The sequence below is a fragment of the Mobula hypostoma genome, chromosome 22, assembly GCF_963921235.1.
Source record: "Mobula hypostoma chromosome 22, sMobHyp1.1, whole genome shotgun sequence".
NCBI classification, from domain to species: domain Eukaryota; kingdom Metazoa; phylum Chordata; class Chondrichthyes; order Myliobatiformes; family Myliobatidae; genus Mobula; species Mobula hypostoma.
Genome location: NC_086118.1, coordinates 30583803 through 30610490, shown reverse-complemented (window position 1 = coordinate 30610490; position 26688 = coordinate 30583803). Strand labels below are relative to the sequence as shown.

Genomic DNA, 26688 nt, shown 5'->3' with positions numbered 1-26688 from the left:
TGTGCTGATACATCCAATTCCTGTATTTATACATAAAACCCGTAATCAATTATATAAAGAATAACAATGCTTACTCAAACAATATACTTATAATGTTACTCAAATACTACTGAACTATTAAATACACAACAAATAACACCTTTGGTTGCCCCGTAGAGGAAGCTGCATCTCAAAGAAGATGGCGGCGCAACGCAGCACACAGCGGCCACTCTGGTGATGAATATCTGTTATCTGTCAAGTAGGGTGCTGTGCACAATCCTGATTTGATTGAGACAGATGTGAGAGCACGGAGGAACATCTGGTGAAACTTCTGAAATGACTGTTTCGCTGCCACTGCTATTGTGTGATCCAGAATCTCCGGAGGGGAAGGCCCCGAGTCCTTGACTTTGCCTGTTGCTCGGCGGCCGGGGCGGGGTCGAAGTGCTCGGCAGAGATGGTGCTCAGGGCTCGGTGTCAGAGGGCTGGTCGGAGGCTCGAAGTTTTCGGATGGACTCAGAGTCGGACTGTGGTCAGGTGCTTCCAGGGTGCTGCATCGGCAAGTTTGCGGCGCTGGAGGTTCATGGCAGGGAGAGTTTCTCCCTTCTACCGTCTGCGTGAGATGATGGGCTATCGGGACTTTGAGACTTTTTTTTACTGTGCCCATGGTCTGCTCTTTATCAAGTTACAGTATTGCTTTGCACTGTTGCAACTATACGGTATAATTATGTGGTTTTTGTCAGTTTTATTCTTGGTCTGTCCTGTGTTTCTGTGATATCATACTGGAGGAACGTTGTATCATTTCTTAATGCATGCATTTCTAAATGACAATAAACGAGGACTGAGTGTCCTCAAAATCTAATCAAATCTAATTTTACTAGAAGCTATAACTCTAATCAGTTCTCCTGTGGTATATACTGCGGTTTTTCATCTATCAAGCAAGTCTCTGGTGGCCCTCCTGGGATGACGCTTGTTTCTCTAATATGAAAGCTCATTTTCCAGTATGGTCAAGAAGTGAAAGGTCGAAGTACGCTTTGAGTTTTAATGTCTTTGAAACCATTTTCCTGAGATCAGTTTTTGATACAATTCCTGTCTTTTTTTGCAACAAATTCTGTTTTTCAACTTAAGACTTTCTGTATCAATAGGATTCATTATGCAAGAACACTTGTGCAATTAATCACAGAGTTAGCTGAATTTGGCTTGGGAGTAATGTTTATAAAGACAAGTGGTCTCAGGTGAACAATTGCTCTAAGACTTGATTCCAAATTGGTCTGCTAACTACAGAATATGACAAAGTTGAACCAGTTAAATTGTAACATTAGCTATAGTTTCATTTGATTAGTTTCGAGAATTTTTCACACCAGTTTATCTTCATGAAATTTTATCTGTGGTTAGACACCTCTGTCAGGAAATTAAATAAGTCATAAAGCAGACATGATAGGCCTTGCAAGGAAATGGGTGAATTAGCCAGTCTCTTGCCATTTCGCAATATTTTAATGGCATTACACATTACTTGTGTGAAAATACTGCCGCATATTTCAGCTAAAAGTTTTATATTTTCATCTTCTTCATGTCATTGTAACTGAGGTTAGTGAAATACTATTTTCCTTTTCTAGAAGTAGTAGGTTTATCAGTGATTAGGAAAAGAGGTGGAGAGTTTTGTCTAAGCTTGCTAATTAATTATATTACATCTCTGACACTGTTTAAGAAGCAATTTTATTCAGCATGCATTTTTAAATTTCTCTATGAAACATTTTTATGATGGGAGGGTGTTGTTAAATTTTATTGGTAAGAGGTAGTTTTGAATAGAAAATCTTTGGCATGCATTTATGTAATTACACAAATTTTGGCCATATTACTTGATTTGTAACCATGTTGGATGTAATAACTTCCCAACATTTCTCAATATATTTTGATGGAGTAGACTTCTTAATTACTATAACTCATTTTAGACGTATCCGTGTAAAGTTGCTGCTGATCATTTATTGCAAAATGATAACATATTTTGATAAAAATAACTTAAGCCAATACATTGATACATACATTGCTTTAGCTTCATTGTATGAGAGATTTTGAATTTATTACGACGTTGTCTGGAACATTTGCTTATTTGATAGAATTGTCACTGCATATATCCTGGTAGGTCTTATCGCTTGATTTATTTGTGTGACAATAATGTAAAGTTACTGTCTTAAAAGAATTTTAAAGCTGATCTGATCACCTCTATATTTTTATCTCTAATGTTGATTATTTATGGTAATTGAAATGCATAGTCAATATACATACACAAATGTACTTTCAATTGAAAATATTCTACAATATTTGTGGAAAGTTGTACTTTTCTATGGATTGTTATACACACTAAATAGATCCACTGGCTCTGGGTCAATTAACTCTTTGGACTTTCAACATAGAGAGGGCACACCAGTTAGTCTAGAAACATGGTATTGTAGCTAAACCTGTTAAGAAGTTGGAAGAATAACCTTATGGTCAAATGTTAGAGAATCTAACAGAACGAACTTATCAAAGATATGGAAAGAAATTAACTGTAAGGAAACTGCTGTAGGTACAGTTCTCTTGAAAGCTGGATGTTGGATAACTGAGACGGGGTATATAAGTTAATTAATATTTGACATTAGGCAACAGTATCCCTATATAGTGCCAATTATTAGAAAGAGACAGAGAGGGGGAGAGAAAATGAATTGAATTGACTTTATCACTTGCATCCTTCATATACATGAGGAGTAAAAATTTTAACGTTGCTTCTCTGTCTAAAAGTGCAATGTGAAAATTTTATGCTGCGGTACCGCTTCCCAGATGGTAGCTGCTGGAACAGTTTGTGGCTGGCATTATTCGGGTCCCCAATGATCCTTTGGGCCCTTTTTACACACCCGTCTTTGTAAATAATCTGAATAGAGGGAAGTTTACATCTACAGATGCACTGGTCTGTCCGCACCAATCTCTGCAGAGTCCTGCGATTGAGGGAAATGCAGTTCCCATACCCAGGCAGTGATGCAGCCAGTCAGGATGCTCAATACTCTCAAATCATCCAAAATCCTAAAATGATTACTGTGCCTTCAGCCATAAGCTAAGACAGTAAAGTATATGCAGCCTGTTAAGATGGTTGCGCTACCTATGACTTGCAGTAATAATGTAATACTGTATAATTAGATAAAAATTGCCTTGAACCAGGATGATATAACCACTTGAATCTTGACTTAGAAGTCTGATAGTATCCATCATGAATAATTACCAACTTTTAATGGTTAATATTAAGTGAGTACAATAATAAAAAATATTAGGAGATACCCCAGCATTTTCATGAATTACAGTATCATTCATAAAAACATACAAAACTATATCAGTTTTGGTTTTTAATAAACATTATAACACATATCAAACCCTTAAAGTGGAACTTTAAAGATTAAGCTGTAAGCAAATGAGAGCCCCTAAAGCAAGGTCATTAAACAATATCCCTCTATTACACATTTATCTCTACTTACTTGTTTTTCCAGGAGTGTCAGAGATTCTAAAACCTTACTATTTTATTGCTATTGATTGGAACGAGTTCTGGAGCAAAATGTGTTGGAAATTCCCTATTCTGTCTTTCCAGCTGTCTGACTAAAACTAACATGGCTCATCACAACTTTCAGCAGAAATCACAAGAAAGAAGACCGAACCTTTTGGCACCTCCAGCTATTTTGAGCAGTAAATGTACTCTTATTCTGATCTGATTGTTAGAGAGGTCTGTGAAAGATAATTGGTCTACGCAAACAATCAAAAAGAAATTGCACCACTTAACAATGAAATTGAAAAGAAGAGACAATTTGGAGATGCTGGAAATGAAATTGAACCTGTACAATACACAGAATTGAAGTTTCTAAATGGCAAAGTCAGTAACTCTTCCTACTATTTTACCAAGGGTGCTCCAAACTTGTATAGGTTGAGCATCCCTTATCTGAAATTCCAAAATCCGAAAACTGAAATTTTTTTTGATATCACAAATGGAAAATTCCATAAAGTGCTGGGAAGGTTCCCGGGTGGTGCACAGGTCTCTGTGCACCTAGATAGGTTTGAGAAGTGACCTCACATATGTAATGAACAGAAGTTAATGGAAATTAGAAAAACACTGCATAAAGTGGAAAATTAAGATCCCAATTGTGTATTGAAAGAGTGGATTCATCTGTGTCGGAGTGAACATATACTACTTAATGGAATGCTGATCATGAAACAGGCAAAGATCTATCACAACCAACTGAATATGAAGGTAGTTGTAAATATTCAGCAGGCTGGTTGCAGAAATTTAAGAAAAGACAAGGCATTAAATTTTTATAGATTTGTGATGATAAAGTGTCTGCTGGTCACGAAGCAGCAGAGAAGTTCAATAATAAGTTTGCCAAGATTGTTGTTGACGAAAGTTTAACATGCTGAACGACTGCATCAGTACATATGTGTGATGAACAAGTGTAAAATAAAAACCACATAAATTCAGAGTCAGGAGTGATAGTGATTAGCGATGCCAAACAGCCACTGACTATCCACCTGGACAGCTGAGGTACTGTTAGTTTACCTTTCGGATGTTTCAATGTACACATTATTGTTTCATGCACAAAATTATTAAAATATTATATAAAACTACCTTCAGGGTATACATGTGAGCTGATGTAAATGGATTTTGTGTTTAGACTTGCGTCCTATTCCCAAGGTATTTCATTATATGTACGGTATGCAAATATACCAAAATCCGAAAAAATTTGAAATCCGAAACGCCTCCGGTACCAAGCATTTCAGATAAAGGGTTCTCAGCCTGTAATACATTTTTCATCAATAGCTATGAATAGTGATTTTCTTGGTCACAGAACTGATATTAAAGTCAAAATCAAAATTAATAATTCATTTGTAGCAAGACACCTTTTGGGAGTATGTCTCCTAGTTAATTTAAGGATACCCTCAAAGGTCTGTCAGAAACCATTTTCCGCAGAATAAACAGAATGTCTCAATAGTTGTGGTGATTCTGACTGTTCTTTAACTTAAACCCATAACTGACTCATGCCGTGGCACCTGAAAAGGATGACTTTTTCCATATCTATGGGAAAAATGAAACTCTGTCACTTTTCATTAAATAAGCACTGACAAAATGAATATTAAGCAACAGGAAGGGATGCCAGTAATGGAATAAAAAAAAAGTAACACAAGGATTAATCATGTCACTTTGAGAGAAATGTACTTTATCAATAATCATATATTTTATGCATATATTTTCATTAATACAATCGTATGTATTTAAATATATGAATTGATGCACTTGTAGAATCCTGTTTCATGATAATTTATTAAAAATACAATGGTAATAAGGAGGTGGTGTTTCCTGGGAGATTTTTGGATGGGCATTGAATAGTCAGAAAGAAAACACTTCTGTTTTATTGGCAAATAAAAAGCAAGACAAGATTAATTCATCTTATCGTTTAAGTTGCAATAAGAAAAAACATAAATTTCATATTCTCCTCATTCACTAGGCACCATGGGGAAGAGCTAATAAAAAAGGTTCAGGTCAATTAGGGTGAAAAATAGAAGATTTCTCTCTATCTATTGCCAACAATTGAGACAATCATTTACTCTGGTTTGCATTATAGGATATCTATGTGATACAGGCGTTTGCAAGTACAAGAGATGGGGAGAGATTTATGGAGTGCATCTGGAGTACGTGACTCATGTTTAGCCATTAAGCATGATTCAAGTGCTTAACATTTTTACTTTAGGTAATTGATTTATGTAAATCCCTTTGATTTATAAACCTTAATCAAATCATATTGTTCAACTGAAAGTATTTTATATAGCAACTGAGATTCCAACACACTAGACCGCTGTTATATTAAGATATGGAAAGCCTACTGTTCCATAGCCAGACTGCATTTCAGAAAATCGGATCATTTGGCTGTCCTCCTCCTGCCTGCATACAGGCAGAGGCTAAGGAGCAAAGCTCTAGGGAGATGATCGCAGGAGGGAGAGGAGTGGCTATGGGATTGCTTCGAATTAGTGGACTGGACATGTTCGGACTAAACTTGAATCAACAGAGGATGCTTTACAGCAGTGGCAGGGCTTGAAGGCTAGTACCACTTACAAGGTTAAATCAAGCGACGTAGAAAACAACAGGGCTTCACTTCCCGATGAGCTCAATGCCTTCGATGTTTGCTTTGACCATCAATAAATAAAGGAACTATTATGGACACCCATAGCCCCCGAGGATCCTGTGATTTTAGTCCCTGAGGCCGACATGTGAGCAGCCTGTTGGAGGGTGAACCCAGAAAAAGCATCTTGCCCTAATGGGGTACCAGGCCAGTTACTAAAGACCTGTGTTGATTAACTGGCTGGAGTATTCACTGAGATCTTTAACCTCTTGCTTTAGCAGTCTGAAGTACCCACCTGCTTTCAGCAGACTTCACATCCCGGTGCCTAAGAAGAACATAGTGACTTGCCTCAAAGAATATCGTCCAGTAGAACTTACATCCACTGAAGTGAAATACTTTGAAAAGTTGGTGATGGAACATATCATAGAACATAGAATAGTACAGCACTGTACAGGCCCTTCAGCCCACAATGTTGTGTCGACCCTCAAACCCTGCCTCCCATATAAGCCCCCACCTTGAATTCCTCCATATACCTGTCTAGTAGTTTCTTAAATTTCACTAGTGTATCTGCCTCCACCACTGACTCAGGCAGTGCATTCCACGCACCAACCACTCTCTGAGTAAAAAACCTTCCTCTAATATCCCCCTTGAACTTCCCACCGCTTATCTTAAAGCCATGTCCTCTTGCATTGAGCAGTGGTGCCCTGGGGAAGAGGCGCTGGCTATCTACTCTATCTATTCCTCTTATTATCTTGTACACCTCTATCATGTCTCCTCTCATCCTCCTTCTCTCCAACTCCTGCTTGGGAAATAACTTGGATTCACTCCAATCTGCCTACCAGAGCAACAGGTTCACAGTAGATGCCATCTCATTAGCTATTCACTCAACCCTAGAATATCTGGATGGTAAAGGGCATACATCAGGATACAGCTCAGCATTTAATACCATCATCCCCTCAAGACTAATAAATAAGATTCAAGATCTTGGCCTCAATACCTCCTTGTGCAATCTGATCTTCAGTTTCCTCACTTGCAGACCCCAGTCAGTTCATTTTGGCAACAACATCTCCTCCACAATCTCTGTCAGCACAGATGCACCACAGAGTTGTGTGCTTATCCCCCTGCTCTACTTGCTATACGCTTACAACAGTGTGGCTATGTACAACTCCAATGCCATATTCAAGTTTGCTGACCACACCACTGTCATGGCCAAATCAAAGGTGGTGATGAATCAGCCTAGAGGAGGGAGATTGAAAATCTGGCTGAGTGGTGCCATAACAACAACCTCTCCCTCAATGTCAGCAAGACCAAGGAGCTGGTTATTGACTTCAGGAAGAGGAAACCAGAGGACCCCAAGCAAATCGTCATTGGTGGAGCAGAGGTGGAGAGGGTCAGCAACTTTAAATTCCTCGGTGTTATTCTTTTGGATGACCAGCCCGGGGCCCAACACGTAAGTCCAATTATGAAGAAAGCACGGCAGCTCCTCTACTTCCTTAGGAGTTTACGAAGATTCAGCATGACACCTAACTCTTTGACAAACTTCATCCTACAAGAAGTAGTGGAATTGGCCCAGTCCTTCATGGGTAAATCGCTCCCCACCATAAACACATCTATATGAAGCATTGTTGCAGAAAAGCAGCATCCATCATCAGGGACCTCCACTGCCCAGATCATGCTCTCTTCTCACTGCAGCCATCAGGAATTAGGTACAGAAGAACCAAGACTCTCACCACCAGGTTCAGCAACAGTTATTACCCCTCAGCGATCAGGCTCTTGAACCAAAGGAGATAACTTTACTCAAACATGAGGAAAATGTGCAGATGCTGGAATTTCAAGCAACACACATAAAAGTTGCTGGTGAACGCAGCAGGCCAGGCAGCATCTCTAGGAAGAGGTACAGTCGACGCTTTGGGCTGAGACCTTTCATCAGGACTAACGGAAAGAAGAGCTAGTAAGAGATTTGAAAGTGGAAGGGGGAGGGGGAGATCCAAAATGATAGGAGAAGACTGGAGGGGGAGGGATGGAGCCAAGAGCTGGACAGGTGATTGGCAAAAGGGATATGAGAGAATCATGGGACAGGAGGCCCAGGGAGAAAGAAAAGGGGGAGGGGGGGAAAACCCAGAGGATGGGCAAGGGGTATAGTGAGAGGGACAGAGGGAGAAAAAGGAGAGAGAGAAAAAGAATGTGTGTATATAAATAATGGGAACCAAGATACTAACAGAATTAGAGGGCAAGAGGAGAGAGTGGGAAAGTATTATTAAGGCTTTTCAATTGTTTTGCAAACTGAACTGTTTATTTAATCAGCTCTTTAATCTTGTGTATTTCAGCCATGGTTTAATAGCATTAGCCATTTGCTTTTATTATTCAGAAACATCCAGATCCCATTCTTCCAAGCTTGCATTGATTCACTTCCCTGGAGGATATATTGTAATTATCGCATTGTTTTCTTACATATATAACAATACATATTTAACCATCATTTGCCTCGCACGTGCTGAATCTCAACGTAAATCAGCCTGTGTTACTAGTAGCTGATGACAATTCGAGTGTGAATTGCACACCTGCTCTCTCACATCTCCAGATACAGCCTGAAAAATGGCAGATTATTCCCTTCCCTCAGTCCTGTTTGTAGATGCTGCCTGACCTGCTGAGTTTCTCCAGCATTTTGTGTCCATTGCCTTGCAATGATAACTTTGTTCTTAGTAAAAATAGTAATTGTCAAAGTTCCCAGAAACAATTCCTCTTAGTCTCCACTCACATCCTAAATAGTAATAAATCTATGATCAGCCACTTCAGGCTTATGGTCATTCTGCCAAATTCATCCCACATGATTCCACCTGGTACAGAACTCTCATGTATTATCTTACCAAAAATGTACCGATTGCATATTTGGTTTTTACATCTATTTGCTGCACCACTGCTAATCATCCCAATATCCATAGTTATCCACAGAAACCTATAGATGCATGCATAAAAAACACTGACGTAGTCAATAGAGGACTTAAACATGAGGAATTATGCAGATGCTGGAAATTCAAGCAACACACATCTTCCTAGAGATGCGGCCTGGCCTGCTGCATTCACCAGCAACTTTCAGTAGAGGACCTACATTCATTATGAAAGTAATATACTGTAAATCCCCATTCAATAATCCCACTCATAAACTTCTGTGAAATCAGTCAATGATGAGAAGTGCCGAGATAATGCAGTAGCTTTTAAACCCATCATAGGCAGCAAGAAATTGTGTATTAGAGAGATGAATGAGACTGTAATAACAAGTTTTGTTTTGTACAACTTCTATTGATGCTACAAATCACTACTGTTATCTCATTATTAATTGATTTGTTAAATGTACAATATTAATGAACATTATCCTTTGACACATTGCACATAATATTTTTTTAATGAGGAAAAGAAAGCTGTGATAAATTAAAAACAAGCCACCAACAACCCAAAGCCACTGTGTTTTACTTTGATTTTCTATAATTGGTGCCGGATAAATGATCTGGCCATGAAACATTTTATTTTGTAAAAGACACAAAGACTGTAACAGATGCACAGTTGCCAAACATGTCTAGATGATTGAACTGACCTTTTGCAAATTGACTTTACATCAATAAACAAACCCATTTAAGGAAGTAGGAACTCTTAAAGCATTTTTAATACTGTATGCTTGCAAATATGCTTCCCGTTTTGGAATCAATACATTGCCAATATTATTTTACAACACCTAACTTATAAAACATAAGCTATACTGCAGTGAAGATAGTGTTAGCAATTTTTCCACATTGGGGTTACTAGCAAATATTTTAATAAATTGGACTTCCACACTTGGATTTAACTAAAATTAACAGCAATTTTGATTATTCGGTTTGAGGTAATTCCCAATATGTTAACTGATGAAGGAATGAACACAAGAGATTCTTCAGATGCTGGAAGTCCAGAGCAACACACAAAAAATGCTGGAGGAACTCTGGTGTCAGGCAGCATCTATGGAAATGAATAAACAGTGGACACTGCTGGCAATCCTTCATCAGAACTGATGATGAAGTGTCTCAGCCTGAAAAGTGGATTGTTTATTCATTTCCATAGACACTGCTTGAACTGCTGAGTTCTTCCAGCATTTTGTGTGTGTTGATAAGGGAATAGGCTGGTTCAGATCTAGTCTTGTGTAATGAGAAAGACTTAACTAATGATCTGGTGATTGTGGGGCTTTTAGGGAAGAGTGATCACAATATAATAGACATTTACACAAAGACTGAAAGTGACTTTGTTTAATTTGAATATAGCAAACCATGAAGGCATGAGACATGGCTAGGCTGTCGGAAATGGGGAAACAGTATCACAAAGTAAAATTGAGAGCACAATGGCTAACATACAAAACATTTCCAAATTGTATCCATGCCGTTGTGAAAAGAAAAACTCAACAGAAAGACTAGAATAGCTGTGCGGCTATGAAGAGAAGCAAAAGACAGTATTTGATGAAAGGAAAAGGTTTATAAATAACATTTCCAAGTAAAAGCATTTAAGCACAATGATATAAAACTTCAGAATTCAGCTAAGGAGGATCACGGTATTGATAATGAGAGGAAAAGTAGAAGATGAATGGAGACTAAAGAGAAACTTGAAAAGAAAATCAGACTAGAACTAAATAAGAAGGACAAAAAGCAGCATTAATAAAAATCTAGTAATTAACTTGACTGAAAAGCAATAAATCCTGAAGATCTGATAGCATACATCTTGTAGTTCTGAAAGGGTGGCTATGGAGATGTATACTGACTGCTATCTTCCAAAATACATTGTATAGTATAGTTTCCTAGATTGAAAGGTAGCAAATTGCAACCCCATAATTAAGAAAGGAAGGAGAGAAAAAACATAGGATATTATAGACCATTTAGCATGACACCTGTAATAGAGAAAATGCTAAAATATATTATGAAGAAAGTGGCAAGTAGCTTGGACAGAATTATGAACTATTTATCAAAGAACACACACTTTGGAAGGACAAACCAAGGTAGAACATACAGGGTAAATGGTAAGACACTGCGGAGTGCAGTAGAACAGAGGGATCTGGGAATACAGATACAAAATTCCCTGAACATGGCGTCACAGGTAGGTAGGGTCGTAAAGAGAACTTTTGGTACATTGGCCTTTATTAATCGAAGTATTGAGTATAAGAGTTGGAATGTTATGATGAGGTTGTATAAGGCATTGGTGAGGCCGAATCTGGAGTATTGTGTACAGTTTTGGTCACCAAATTACAGGAAGGATATTAATAAGGTTGAAATAGTTCAGAGAAGGTTTACAAGGATGTTGCCAGGACTTGAGAAACTCAGTTACAGAGAAAGGTTGAATAAGTTAGGACTTTATTCCTTGGAGAGTAGAAGAATGAGGTTTGATAGAGGTATATAAAATTATGATTGGTATAGATAAGAGTGAATGCAAGCAGGCTTTTTCCACTGAGGCAAGGGGAGAAAAAAACCAGAGAACATGGGTTAAGGGTGAGGGGGGAAAAGTTTAAAGGGAACATTGGGGGGGGGCTTCTTCACACAGAGGGTGGTAGGAGTATGGAATGAGCTGCCAGACGAGGTGGTAAATGCAGGTTCTTTTTTAACATTTAAGAATAAATTGGACAGATACATGAATGGGAGGTGTATGGAGGGATATGGTCCGTGTGCAGGTCAGTGGGACTAGGCAGAAAATAGTTCGGCACAGCCAAGAAGGGCCAAAAGGCCTGTTTCTGTTCTGTAGTTTTTCTATGGTTTTGTTTTTTTTCTAACAACCATATTTGATAAGTCTATTGGAATATTTTTGTGATTTTGCCAGCAGAATAGAAAAGGGTGAATGATTTAATATAGTGTATATGGAGTTTCAGAAGTCCTTGGATAAAATGCTGCACCAGAGACTAATAAAATAGTTAGGGTGCAGTGTAGGGGAGGGGTCAATATACTGAGTTAGATAGAGGATTGGTTAATAGATAGAAAACAAAGGGAAGCAATAAATGGGTCAATTTTGGGTTGAAATGCTGTAATAAGCAGAAATATGTGCAATCCACTTTGACAGAAAAAGTAAGTAGGTAGAGTATTTTTTAGACAGTGCAAATTTACAAATGTTTTTTGTTCAGCCACACCTGTGTGTCTTTGTGATAAATCAAGGAATGTTAATTTTTAGGTTTACAACTAATTAGGACAGCTATCTGCATACTGGACTTGATTACAGTAAGTTTTGGGAAGAGTAGAAACATCACTCCAATTCCATTCAACCTTGGTAGGACCTCATTTCAAATATTTTGTAGAGAACTGGGCAGTGAAAGGGCATCAGATTAACTCCTGTTATATGAATGTTTCCAATTAGGCAGACTAGGCCTGTACTCTTGATGCACCATCAATAACTCCAAAAGACTGGAAGTAGAGTAAATACTGAAAGGCTTTTATGAGCAGTAAAGTGTGACCTCCATCATGCTGAGTATCTGCCCCTGGACTGAGGAGGAGGAGCAATGGCGCAATCGCCTTTATTCAGGGTTTTGTGGGAGGAGCCACATAAGCAGTCAGCGGAGGGGCGTGTCCAGACAGGTAATCCAGTTACAACATATATATATGGTTTACCACAACTCTCTTGACTTTAGGAAAATGAGAGATGGCCTCGTAGAAATGGACAAAATTCTTCACTGGGCATGGACAGAGTAGTTGCAGTGCTGATATTTCTCCTGGTTATGGTGTCTAGAACCAGGAACCATAGCCTGGAAATAACAAGTTAGCCATTTAGTAAAGAATTGGGAAGAGATTTCTTCACCCAGAGTGCGGTGAATCCTTGGAATTCTTTGCTCAAAAGGGCTCTTAAGCACAATTGCTATGCACATTTCAGGCACGGGTCAGAAATTAGCTCAATACAAGAAAATGAACCTGAAGTAAGGGATCAGATACAATTTTAATAACTGACAGAGTAGTCACACGCTGCCTGCCTCTGCTTCTTATATTCTTATTTAAGTAGATTTCTCTAGATGCATGTCGCCCTGTAGTGAATAAAAAACTTCAACTAATATTAGATTATTTGATACTTAACTCATGGATAAATATGAGAACTTCCCACTGTTTCTTCCCACACCAAAGAAATCTGCTTCAAAAACTGCCCCTAGTTTGGCAAGGAACTGAACATGTTTGCACTAAAGCACACTGAAAATTTTGCCTCCATTGGGAAAGATCATGAAAAATAGATCAGAAGAAAATTACTGCCGGAACGTGATTACTTTACAAGGTCTAAAACAGGCCGGTTTAAGGAGCGAGGAAGAGGGATTTTTAACAACTCACAGTTGGTGGGTTTTGCAGTCAGCAGAATACTAAATGACAAGAATGCAGTTGGTGGTTTGCAATCTCGACATAAACCTGTCAATTTCCAGATTAAACCCAAATGTGTCAAGCAGCAATTGGGAACCCACACACAGGGAAAGGCAACTAAATAATTTAATTTAATTGCTGACTAAAGATAATTATAATTGCAGATTTTGAATTTAACCTGCGGGCATGATTTTGTGAACCCTGAAATTCTCCCAATCCTGCCAACACCCATACATAGTTTGACAACTCCTAAGGTTCAGAATCAGTCCACAGACTCCACTTTCCTAATCTAGAGATTGCATGGAATGCTACAAATCATTTGGGCCAGTGCCATTGTATTTTTTAAATCTGGTGCCACTGAATCAGGCTTCAAAGGCTTCACTTGTGTCAGAGGCCTGCATAAAACAAGATGTTAGATATCTTTGCATTTGAAGAATGCTGATTGATTTTTATCTCCTGCGGTTAGGCTCACGTGGTTGGCCATAGGCACAGTTGGAGCCAGGCCTTGGATCCAGCATTTGGTACAGGGCTTGGAGTGATTAGGGCCTTGCTGGCAGTTAGACTCATGTGGATGGGTGCGTGAAGGGAGAGAACTTTGGCAGCCAAACTGTCGGTCTGATATTGTTGGGGAGGAGTAAAGAAGGGTTGGTGGGTGGTGAGGAGTCTGACAATTGTTGAGTGGGGAAAATGGAGGAAGGGAAGCCAAGAAGGAAGATAATGTTGTCTGGGATGGGAGGGAGGACAATGAACACAGGCACATAAATCAGAGGCCAGGGAATGGAGGAAGAGCAGGGCATTGCAGGGCAGTAGTGGAAGCATGAGTCAGAGGCTTCAGATCGCATAGACAATAGACAATAGGTGCAGGGGTAGGCCATTCAGCCCTTCGAGCCAGCACCGCCATTCACTGTGATCCTGGCTGATCATCCACAATCAGTACTCTGTTCCTGCCTTTTCCCCATATCCCTTGACTCCGCTATCATTAAGAGCTCTATCTAACTCTTTCTTGAAAGAATCCAGAGAATTGGCCTCCACTGCCTTCTTAGGAAGAGCATTCCACAGATCCACAACCCTCTGTGTGAAAAGGTTTTTCCTCAACTCCGTTCTAAATGGTCTACCCCTTATTCTTAAACTGTGGCCTCTGGTTCTGGACTCCCCCAACATCCGGAACATGTTTCCTGCCTCTAGCGTATCCAATCCCTTAATATTCTTATATGTTTCAATCAGGTCCCCTCTCATCCTTCTAAATTCTAATGTACACAAGTCCAGTCGCTCCAATCTCCAATCTCCAATAGGATGCATTATGGGGGAGAAATCACTAGGACTGTAGATATGCTGAAGATTGGATTACTAGGGATCAACATGTGCTTAGGAGTTAGTTTAATGTCGGAGGAGTTGGGTGACAAGGATGAGAACATGCCTTTTATTTACTTTGGAGTTCTCCAATGTTGGTGTTAGAGGAATAATACCAGTTTATTTCTCTAACAATCACCTATGCCACTTAATGTGGTTCATGTTCCAAATGGCGTGTTTCAGAGGGGACTGCTGCCATTTCTTTTCAACTTGGTTTAAAAGTCACATTGGGTCACAAGCGCAGTCGACGTTTCAGGCCGAGACCCTTCGTCAGGACTAACTGAAGGAAGAGAACTCTTCCTTCAGTTAGTCCTGACGAAGGGTCTCGGCCTGAAACGTCGACTGCGCCTCTTCCTATAGATGCTGCTTGACCTGCTGCGTTCACCAGCAACTTTGATGTATGTTGCTTGAATTTCCAGCATCTGCAGAATTCCTGTTGTTTGGGTCACAAGGCTGGCCTGCAGCAGAAAGTGCCTGGTTAAAGGGTCATCTCATGTTTCACTCATGAAGTCACTCATCAATTGTATGCATAATGCAATTTATGACTGAATTTTCAGGAGGCAGAGTCAAGCACCATCTTTTGTTTGCAATCAACAAAAACTTAACATTCAAACAATGTACATCTACTTATGTATCTGCCTCTTCCTCTTACTTGCAGTAATATGCCCTAAGTTATCTCTGTGCATTCTTCAGATTCATGCAGTGTTAGCTAAGATGCTCTTCTTTTCATTTTGAAGCCCATGACATTTTGCTCCATGAAAATCTCCACCTACTGGGGGCAATAATGTGGCAGTAAGTGGGAGTTCTAAAATGTGCAAATAGATGATAAAGGGAATTACTTTCTTCTCATCATTTCCCCTAGAGGATTCTTATATTTTTATCCTGGCAATTAGCTGCTGAAAGCACTTCTGCATGTCAGTGGGCCTTGAAGAGCTAGGATTGGGTTTCCAATGTTCTATTATATATAGAGGTCTTGGTGAGGTTTGCGCCACTTACAGAATTGTTATGTTGAGTTTTCCCTGCAGTTGGCCATCCATTCCATGGACAAAGCTAACATCACAAAGTCATATTATATTGTAACTTAATGTTTATGAGCATTCCTTCACCCTCCCTGTGGATGTTTACAGTGTAATTCAGACGGAGTCAGTGCACAGTCATTGTGCTCACTCCTCTTATGGATGATCGAACCCAAATCAACCCCCAGCCCTGAACTGGAATATTATTGAAGTGGCTTAGTTAAATTTCATCCAATAAACAAGAGGCCTAAAATAAAAACTGGATTCCCACCTGTCTCAGTACTGCTCACTAAGATACTGTCAGGAAACCATTCCTTATTGCAGTTTTCTCTTAAAAAGCAGATAGACTTTTGAACTTCCCATCCTAAACATTTTTGCAATAACATGAGGAGCAGTTAGTCAAGTAACACAGTCCTGAAGGTGGTATGACAGAAAAAATAGCATTGATTGCTCTTTAGCAATGTTACAAGTGATGGATATTTCACACCATTGGCTGGGAGCCCCCTCTACTCCCAGTTCACTGGGAAGTTAATGTATTTTCACAGCTCAGTGAAAAACACATTCTTGCTATGTACAGAGGCCAGGAAGGATAAAGGCTAAATACATAGCTTGCCGTTGGTTAGCTGACCTCAATTGTGGCAACACAGAAGCTTTTTCTAAAGAAAGCTTTATTTCTTCAGTCAGGAAACAGAACATTAACCACAGTGTCTGCTACAGTTTGGTTAACAGAGACCTCTGGTGACAGTACAAACATTTTAATAGATGGTTTAATTCTACTGCCATGACCCCACTCAAAAGGAGTAATTCACTATAATAACTCCGCTGATGCTCACATTCAGTAATTGTTCCTACAAACTGCAGCAAACAGGCATAAGGAGGAAATGCAAAGTATAAAAACAAAATTTAAACCGTACCTGTTTAGTTTTCTTTCATTTAAGCTTACGGCTGCAAGATTTTTCAATGGAATGGTCGGAATAATATTGAAAATCATCCTCAATCATCCATTTTGTGCAATGTCAAAGTCTAGAATAATCTAGTTTAATGTGTTTAAAAGTAAATAGTACAAATTGGCCTCAGACAGGGGTATCACTGCATAACTGAATTTGAACAGACTAATTAGGATTGCGCTGGTTTTCGCATGAAGCACTTATCCACCAATAAGTAGGTAGCTTCAATATTTAGTTATGAAGTATGAAGATAATTGTCACATTCCCAATCATTTATTGTATTCAACAACAGCCTCATCATAAGAATTTCATCCACTCAAATACCAATGTTAGCTCAAAGGAATCTTACTTGTAATGCGTAAAGTCAAGCTTCTCACCTTGCAAAATTTCTGAAAAATTATAGAATATTGATTTGTGCTAATCTACTTCTCCAGCACAATATTAACTGCCAAATCCAGGACCAATTAAAATGGAAAGATGACTGTATTTACATTGATTTGATTGGCAGATCAATCCCAGTTTCAGCTGCATCTCCTCTATTACTGCAGCCAGTTAATGAAATTTTGCATTCTTCCAAAAAACATGGATGACTAAAGATTCAATTTCTTGATAAACTGTAAAATAATATCTTTGTGCAATGCAGTATGTTAATAATGGACTGCTCTGCTGCTTTTTCAATTACGTCGTAATTCCTATAGATAAACAGAGGTATTTTTGAAGGATTTAGCTAATCCATGCAAAATATTTCAAGGTATATCCATTGCACTTGGCTAAACAAATTAAATAAGTATATGCAACTTGACTGTTGTTTCCATCCTGTTTTAAATTTTCATATATGAATTTAAAGGAAAGTAACAGTTTAAAGATGTTTCTGTATAATGACTTTCAAATATGGTATTTGTAATTTATGAAAACATTTCATGATGCAAGAAAGTAGAACATTTTCAATTTACACATTGAATGTAGAACATTCAATATTTTTTCAGATATTTAATCTTTGCTTTTTCATTTTGAATAAATGATTCAAGAATTTAATAATCTTCAAGAAAATCTTTACTATCCTCTTGCATGAGATCCGGGATCAGCCATGATGGAACGATAGGGCACACTCAATGGGCTGAATGGCCTAATTCTGTGCCTATGTCTTATGGTCTTATTATTTTCAGGAATGAATATTTATTCCCTCCAATTTTCCTCTTCCCCATTGCTCTGAAGATGCAAAATCTTTGCTTTGATATTAATTCTTGGTTTGCCTGTAAGAGAGTATTCAAGCAATAAAATGGCACCCAGGAGCAAGTACTCTGGCCCAGTTTCCTCTTAATTGTTCAATTAAAGAGTTTTCACTGCTGCCGTTGCTGAAATTAACCACGCAAAAACAGGCTAGGAATTGAAAAATAGGACCAAACATAAATGGGAAATGCAACAATGTAGTCCAGCAATCAGAATCTGGCACATCTCTAAGTCATAAGCCAACTGGAAAGAAATAGTAGAAAGGAAATATTTTCCACTGAAAACAAAATAATGCATTTGCTAGATATCTGAAATAAACCAGAAAATGCTAAAAATGAGGGAAGGTGTTAATGTTTCAGGACGATGACTTATCAAGCAGAACTGTTTTTTTCCAGAAATTCCAATGATATTTTTAGGGGCAGGCAGATGCTTTAATGGATAAACAGCATAAAGATATTACACAAGGTCTGAGAAATGGAATTCTGCTGATAAGATTCTTCACATCTGTTTTTTTGTAATTGAAGCCTCTGGGCAATTTCCATAATCAGTTGAACTAGCGTATGCTATAGTCAGTGAAGCGTGGGTTATGAGCAAATACAAAGGATTAGAAAAAGTACAGGATACCTGAACATATTGAGATTTAAGCAAGAATCTTCACAGAAAGAAGATTGGGAATATGAAAGGATTAGGCTAATAACTTTAGGCTTCCAGCTATTTACTTCAAAGTAATATGGACTAAAAGAAACTTGATAGAGATCTAGAAATCATTAAATAGCTGAAAAACATTTCTGTTGATAGATTATTCCTGTTTAGCATATTTGTGATGAATATGAATGCAAACTATTGAAGACTAGGAATAGACTGAATATTTGGCTGATCTTTAATCAGAAAATTGTGAGCCTGCTATATTTTGGTCATAGCATGAATCTCTGCATTGCTTTAGTGCAAACTAGATTGGCTTCTAACAGGGACAAAGATCATATTATGTACATGGTGAATGCCATGTGATTGTGTTGATTTAGTTTGATCAGGTGAAGTGATTTTATTCTGCATTTTCCCCTTAAAGTATTCATTGATGTTAATTTTTCTTTGGGTTTGAGAGAGGTGAAAAGAATGAGGGAAGAAAATGGTGCTGAGTCTTAGTAGTGAACCAGCCGGTTTCGACGTGCCTGGGATTTCTGTATGTTCCTATCAGTACATAAGAGAGAGCCTAAATCTTTAAGAATGCTGTAATAGCTTAATGACAGAAAATAAATATATTTCATTTCTGTGGTAGTGTAATCAAAATGAAGGCCTCAATTGGGAAAGGGAAAAATTCCAGTAATTGGGATAATTTAAATGTCTAATTTAGTTTAGCAAATATGATTGCAATCTCTATCGAGCAGGCTGATGACAGCAGATTTCCTTGACAACCCATGGAAAAGCTCACCCTCTTCAACCTTGAAATACTAAAGCAGCATTCGGCTAGGCACTTAAGAGGCAGCTTTCAAGTCATACGTGACGTTGAAAGTTAGGGTAAGATCTGACTTGATAGACATCATCACTGTGTCTACTGGATCATAATTGTAGGACAGATTACAATCATCAGCAATGAGATCAAACACCTCCTCACCAACTTCTCAGGGATTGTTGCATACTCACCTGCCAGTGAGACCCGTGCTTCATTGAAAAAGGTAAAGAGGAACTAGAATCCTGTATTACTGATCATTTCATGAGCACACGTGAACAACCATTAAAAAAAAAGAGTTAATTACAGTATATCATTACATCTACCGTTGAATGTTCATTCAACACTGAAATCTTATGATCAGCACTACTTGGATAGAGTTTGTGCATTAGTTTAAAACACCCCAGGTAAGTTTAACTGGTGGTAGGGTCTTTTGAATGTTCACCAATATGCTACACAGCATGACTTTTGCTGTCTGAACATGGCAATCATTATAGTGAAGCTCCATACACATGAAGTTCAAGCTGCTGTGAAGCTCTCGCACATCATAATTCCAGTTTATGCCTCATCATGGCTGATACTGCAGGCTTTTATCTTGTGATTATCATGCTGCTGTTTGTGAGGGTTTGTTGTGTGAAAGCAGGCTGCCATGATTCTCCAGGTTTAAAACATGGACTCCATTTAAAAAAACATATTATTGACTCGTATAAAGTCAAGCCGCATTTAACCCGACTGCTAGCTTGATGGGTAAAATGAAAATGTTTATTTGCTAAGTACTTAGGCAGGAGACATAAAACCTCTTGTTAAAAGATATGAACAAAAACATCCTCAAACTTTTGTCTTAAATTGTTCATAGAATGTAGTCATTGCTGGTAAATCTTGCTTCCTTTGTCCATTGTTTTTAGCATTTTACAGATTGCTTGTCAGATCATTTTGGAAGGTGATTACACATGAACAACATTGGTAATCTGCAGACGAGACCAGACAAGGATGGCAGATTTCCCCTCTCAAAGGACATTAGTAAATCAGTTAGATTTTACTAACATTATGGGCTTAAATTCTTTAATGTGTGGAATTTGAGTTAATATTTTTAGATCAATGGTCCAGGCTTTAGGATCCTGGTCCATTAATTTAACCATAATGTTCCCTTACCTCAGGTAACTTGGGAAATAAAACAGCTTGTTAAAGAGAAACTCTCATAGATTGCTATGGAAAGAATCATCTCCTATTGAGAACAGTAATGACTATAATCAAACTTCAATTTGAAATAACTGTTCTGATCGTATCTCAGTGGAGCAAAGAACGGTTAACTTGTCCTTCTAAAAATTTAAGTAGCTAGATGATCATTAAACACATAATTTGAACCGTATCTCTCAACTTCTAAGCATGGGTTGATTTTTGAAGATTAATCCAAATAGTTTTCTTATTAATGGTAAACTTTCTCAAAGAAGTCACCAATGTTAAAAGCATCTAACTTCAAGATGTTCTTTAATTAATAATTTAAAGCTGCAAACTCATGGCAAGAGGAATAGAAATGTAATATAAATACACCAAGTAAATTAATTTCATATTTCAATCAAAACTAAAATTTTATTAGAAAAATGCATTTATCCAGTGATATAGATAAAACTATGATGCAGAGGAAGAAGATTTATATACAGTTGTCACCAGTAAATACCTTTGCTTTCCTTAGAAGTCTCTGTAGCTCATGTTGAGGCAACAGTCCATGGTTTTTGACAAAAACAGGCATCTCTGGTGGCCAGTGCGTCTCATAGTAAACAGTTCCATGGATCTCCATATATCTGTTGATAACTTCCAGATACTTTGCCTTCCCCTGAAAGACAGAAATGAATGTATCAATAGGCATATTTAAACAAATGATCTTAGACTGAATAAAGTATATTTGAACAATGAGGAGCCACAAGCTGTTTTTGTATTGTTCACACAGAACACCAGTCAAACCTCTCTGCGGTTTAACTTTATCATGAAGTATGTGTTTTAAGCAAACATTTGAATGAAAACTATACGGAATGAAATAAACTGCATTAAATATGTTGACTTGTATCCCACATCTGTTGTTGTAGATTTGAGTATAGAGTGCAACCAGTACCTGGACATTTGTGTAGTTGTTTAAGTATTTAAAATATTTTTCTTAGCTAAAGACTAGAAAGTTAAAGTGGTGGCACTTCATGATTTTCATATTTGCGGTATAAAATACGAATAGCAATCATGTGTTGCAAGCTGACCGCATGTTATAGCACATAACCAATAGCCTGCATGGACACACTCACAACTATTTTCTGAAGTGGTTTGTGTGTGCTTGGAGTTGCCAATTAGATTTAGTGACCCAAGTTTAGATGAAGTTCAATCATGTAGTGAAAAAACATTACGTCTGCCTGAATTCCAGTTCACAGAACTTCTGCAGGAGATTTTGGAATCCTATACAAGATGGCGGGTGGGTATATAGAGTTTAATGCATTGCTTGATGCATTGATAGAAAGCCGGAATGCAGAGACTGCTCAATGTAATACTGCTCAAGGCTTTGTGAGAACTTTGTAGTCCAGTTGTTCCAATACCGAACTTCAGAATGGTCCAAGGTAGAAAAGAGGGTACTTGTTGGGATAGGTCGCTGTATGGTTTGAAAACAAGTTGGCTACTCCTTCCAGTCTTGCAGGACCACTATGTGCATCAGATGTCTGTATTTGAGGTTCTCAACACCACTCTCTCTCCACTTTTAGTGAACATGAGGCAGAGATTCCTAGGAGTCCGTGGGAATGCTAAATTTTTTGAAGAGGATTTAAGCACATCCTTGAATTATTTCTTTCAATTGCCAGGAAATTTTACTGTTGTTGCTCGTTGTATGTTGGTTGTATGTTGTTCTGCTGAACATTGTAAGCATGCCATGTTGGCAACACTTGTGGACTGCCCCCAGCACATCCTGAGATTATGTTGATATTAACACAAATGAAGCATTTCACTGTATTTTTCAATGTGCATGTGATTAATAAATATATTTAATCTAATCTCCTCCTGTGACATAGCTCAGAATAGAGGATCTGTTGTGGGAGCATGGTGTCAGACATGCAAGCATTGTGGCTTACCCAAAATTGCCAATTGTCCATGACTAGGACCACAATGTTGGAATGAATCCCTTGGATGGGCTGCTGTTTTTGGTTTTCCTTCCCTTTCAGAGAATTTGTATTGTCTTGTGAACACGCAATTAGTGCATTCTTTCCTTCACCTTGAGGGTTTTGCTATTGTTAGTATGGCTCACAAATCATCTAGGGATCATTGCTGCTGAGTAGATAACAAGTTTTCTGCCATGACTAAAGTCTTGACATTCAAATACCCTTCAGCTCAATTGACCAAAAGCTATGCTGGTGTTTTGAAGGAAATGGTGAATCTCATCACATAGTGGATAACAGTCACACACACTGATAATTTAAAGGAAGAGGGGGTGGAGGGGGGGCTGAAGAAAAGTGAAACATTACAGTGTCATGGTCCGGTCCGTGAAGTCCGCATTCCGGTTCACGGTCCGGTCCATCGACCCTTGCTCCAGGTTTTCCTGTCTACTCTGTTTCTGTTTCTGTTGAGCACTAATTGAGGCAGCTGATGCTCGTTGGGGCTGGCTGCATAAATACCTCGAGAGACCAGGGCGCGGCTGCTGGATTGTTCTTGCCCTTACTCCTTGTATCCCTTCCCCTGCCTTCTGTTTCCTCACCTGAAGCCCTGCTTTGTCTTGTCGGTAACTCTTGCCACACTTTGCTTGTAGTCTTGTCTTGGAGCCACCCTGTACCTAGCTCCCTTCCTGTTCCTTTCCTCCGCCGGGTAAGTCAGGCCGTCTTGCCGTTACCCTGCGGTTGGTTCTGTCCCTTCCTGTTCCCTTGCCTCCGTCGGGTAAGTCAGGCCGTCTTGCCGCTACCCTGTGGTTGGTTCTGTCCCTTCCTGTCCCTTGCCTCTGTCGGGCAAGCCAGGCCGTATTGCCGTTACCCTGCGGTTGGTTCTGTCCCTTCCTGTCCCTTACCTCCGTTGGGTGGAGATCCGCGCCCTGCCCAGGAGGAGCTTCAAGACTCCAAGCCTTAAGTCTCTGGTCTCAAGCCTCGTCCTGCCTGCCAGCCAAGTCACGTCCTTGCCTAGTTCTGGGGTCTGAGCCAGAGGCAAGAACCAGGTTCTGGGTCCTTGTCCTGTCTCTGGCTCGGAGTTCAAGCCCTGGCTCCTAGCTCTCTTGTCCAGTCCTGTTCCGGGTTTCCGGTTTTCTTGTCCATGTCCTAGCCCTCACCCTGTATTCTAGTCCTGTCCTTAGTACTTTAGTGTCTGGGTCTTACACTTGGGTCCGTTCCCAGCCACCACCTTATGACATACAGATGATTTTTATCTGCTTAAATGTTGAAGCAAACTTTATGCTTTTGTATAGAATTCCTGAGGCTCATCGAGTAGAAGATATATTGCATAGTGTCATCTGTATGGGAGTGGAAAAAGAACTCACTGGACCCACAACCATTCACTGGCTCTGAATGATTAGTTCAGAATGAATGTAGAACACATAATCTGGAACACTGTAGTACAGGAACAGGCCCTTCGGCCCACAATGTTGTGCTGAACTAATTGAATTAGTAATCAAATGCACAGTTAAACTAATCCCTTCTGCCTACACTGGATTTAAATTGGCTTTTTTTGACACCAATCAACAAAAAAAGATTTTTTCGTGTCAAAGTGAAAACTAATCTCTACAAAGTGATCTAAATTAATTACAAATATAAAACACAGAATATTTATTGCATAAGTATTCACCCCCTTTAATATGACACACCAAATTATCACTGGTGCAGCCTCTGCCTCTTTGATCCTCAACACAGGTGCCCCCCCCCCCAGGGTTGTGTCCTGAGTCCTCTCCTCTACTTCCTTTACACCCCACATCTGTGCTGCCACACACACCTCCAATCTGCTGATCAAATTTGCAGATGACACAACACTGATTGGCCTTATTTCCAGCGGTGATGAGTCTGCCTACAGAGATTGATACCTTGACACAGTGGTGCCACGATAACAACCTCTCCCTCATTGTCCAGAAAACAAAAGAGCTGATTATGGATTACAGGGGGAATGGAGACAGGCTTGCCCAATCACCATCATTGGGTCTGCAGTTGAAAGAGTGAGTAGTTTCAAGTCCTTTGGTATACATATCACTGAATATCTGACCTGGACTGTACACATTGGTTGTGTGGAAAATAAAGCACAGCAGTATCTCTTCTACCTCACTAAAGAAGTTTGGCATGAGCCCCCAAATCCTCAAGACCTTCTACAGGAGCAGCATTGAGAGCATTCTGACAGACTGTATCACTGTATGGTATGGGAAATGCACCAACCTTGATCGCTGGGCACTGCAGAGAGTGGTACAGAAAGCCCAGCACATCTGTGGATGTGAAGCTTCCCTCCATTGAAAACATTTACAAAAGCAGGTGCAGAAAGAAGGCCTGGAAGATCACCAGGGACACCAGTCAACCCAACTATAAACTGTTTCAGCTGCTTCCATCTGGCAAATGGTACCACAGCATTAAAACCAGGACCAATAAGCTGCAGGACAGCTTCTTTCTACAAGCCATTAGAATTATAAATTCACATGTCTGTACTTTGCGATGGAGTCACAACGCAAAGATGTTTACACCCTCATGTTGTGAGATGGATGTAAGATTTAAGTAAATTCAAATACAATTGGTTTTAGAAGTCACATAATTAGTCAAATGGAGATCTGTTTTTGGAGACCAGTGTGCAGTCAAGGTGCTTCAATTGATTGTAGTAAAAATACACCTGTATCTGGAAGGTCCAACTGCTGAAGAGTCAGTATCCTGGCAAAAACTACACCACGAAGACAAAAGAACACTCCAAGCAACTCCATCAAAAGGTTATTGAAAAGCACAGGTCAGGAGATTTATACAAGAAGATTTCCAAGTCACTGAATATCCCTTGGAGGACAATTAAGTTAATCATCAAGAAATGGAAAGAATATGGCACAGCTGTAGGTCTGCCTACAGCAGGCCATCCTCAAAAACTGAGTGACCACGCAAGAATGGGACTAGTGAGGAAGGCCAACAAAGAACCTATGAAACTCTGGAGGAGTTACAGGCTTCAGTGGGTGAGATGGGAGAGACTGTGCATACAACGACTGTTATCAGGTGCTTCACCAGATGCAACTTTATGGCAGAGTGGCAACGAGAAAGCCACTGTTGAACAAAAAGCTTACATGAAGTCTCAGTTCGAATTTGCTAGAAGGCACGTAGGAGTCTCTCAAGTCAGCTGGAAAAAGGTTCAATAGTCTGATGAAACCAAAATTGAGATTTTTGGCCATCAGACTAAAAGCTATGTTTGCTGTAAGCCAAACACTGCACATCATCAAAAACACATCACGTCATAGGTGTATGCCTCACATAAAGCAAAATTAAACTGATCATATCTGAGTTAATCCCTGGCTTTCACATGTGTTTTTTTCCCATTAGGTTTGGAGTTATAAAACATAACATCACCCCCGACTACAATCCGTTGCTTTCATATCTTTTCCTAATCTGCTTGCATATCTGTTCCTCAATGTCCATGGGCTATTGGGTGCCCGTACTGTAGTATTAATCCCATCAGAGTGATTGCACCTTTCTCCCATTATTGATTTCTGCCCAAGTAGACTCAGTGGATGAGCTCCCCATTAAATCCCCTCTGAGCATGGCTGTGATATGGACCCTGATTTTTACAGGAGAAAAGCAATGTAAATAGAAAAGTGCACATTCACCAAAGAGGGGGCAGAGGTGGAAAGGAATAGGAGGAGGATATTGGTGTTACCCATTTGGAAGGCAGGAAATGGCCCAAAACTGAGTGTATCTCTGGCACACTCACAGAGATTATTATCTGCACCTTTCATAAGGGATGTATCAGTAATATGAAGTATTGGAGTTCTAGAAAATATGTGGAAGATGTTGGAGATTGGTGATAGTTGGCAAAGATGGAAGGAATCAAGGATTGTGTTATATTTGAAGAGTAATGACAGAAAATTTGAAGGTCAGAGGTCAGTATCGATGGAAAGAAAAGCAGTTGTAAAGTCAGGCAACAAGATAACCAGAAAAGAGGCCAAATGGCCAAACTTCAAAAATTAGAACAAATATATCAAGAAACATTTTTTTTCAAACTGAAGTAGTGGAAATTTATTTTTTCCCCTAAAGGCTGAGAATTCTGTTATGAAAGGTTATTACAGGCTGGTGCCAGGTAGATGGAGAT

The 26688-nt window shown here is 39.2% G+C and overlaps 1 protein-coding gene across 4 annotated transcripts in view; it reads right to left on the bottom strand.

Annotated features, from left to right (window-relative positions):
* Window positions 1-26688, bottom strand: part of LOC134336513 (alpha-1,6-mannosylglycoprotein 6-beta-N-acetylglucosaminyltransferase B) — a 930404-nt gene that overhangs the window by 56740 nt on the left and 846976 nt on the right. For all 4 annotated transcript variants that reach the window (XM_063030783.1, XM_063030786.1, XM_063030785.1 and 1 more), the window contains one exon: window positions 21107-21262. In XM_063030783.1, coding sequence (XP_062886853.1) covers window positions 21107-21262 — 156 coding nt within the window. The remainder of the gene's footprint in view (window positions 1-21106; window positions 21263-26688) is intronic.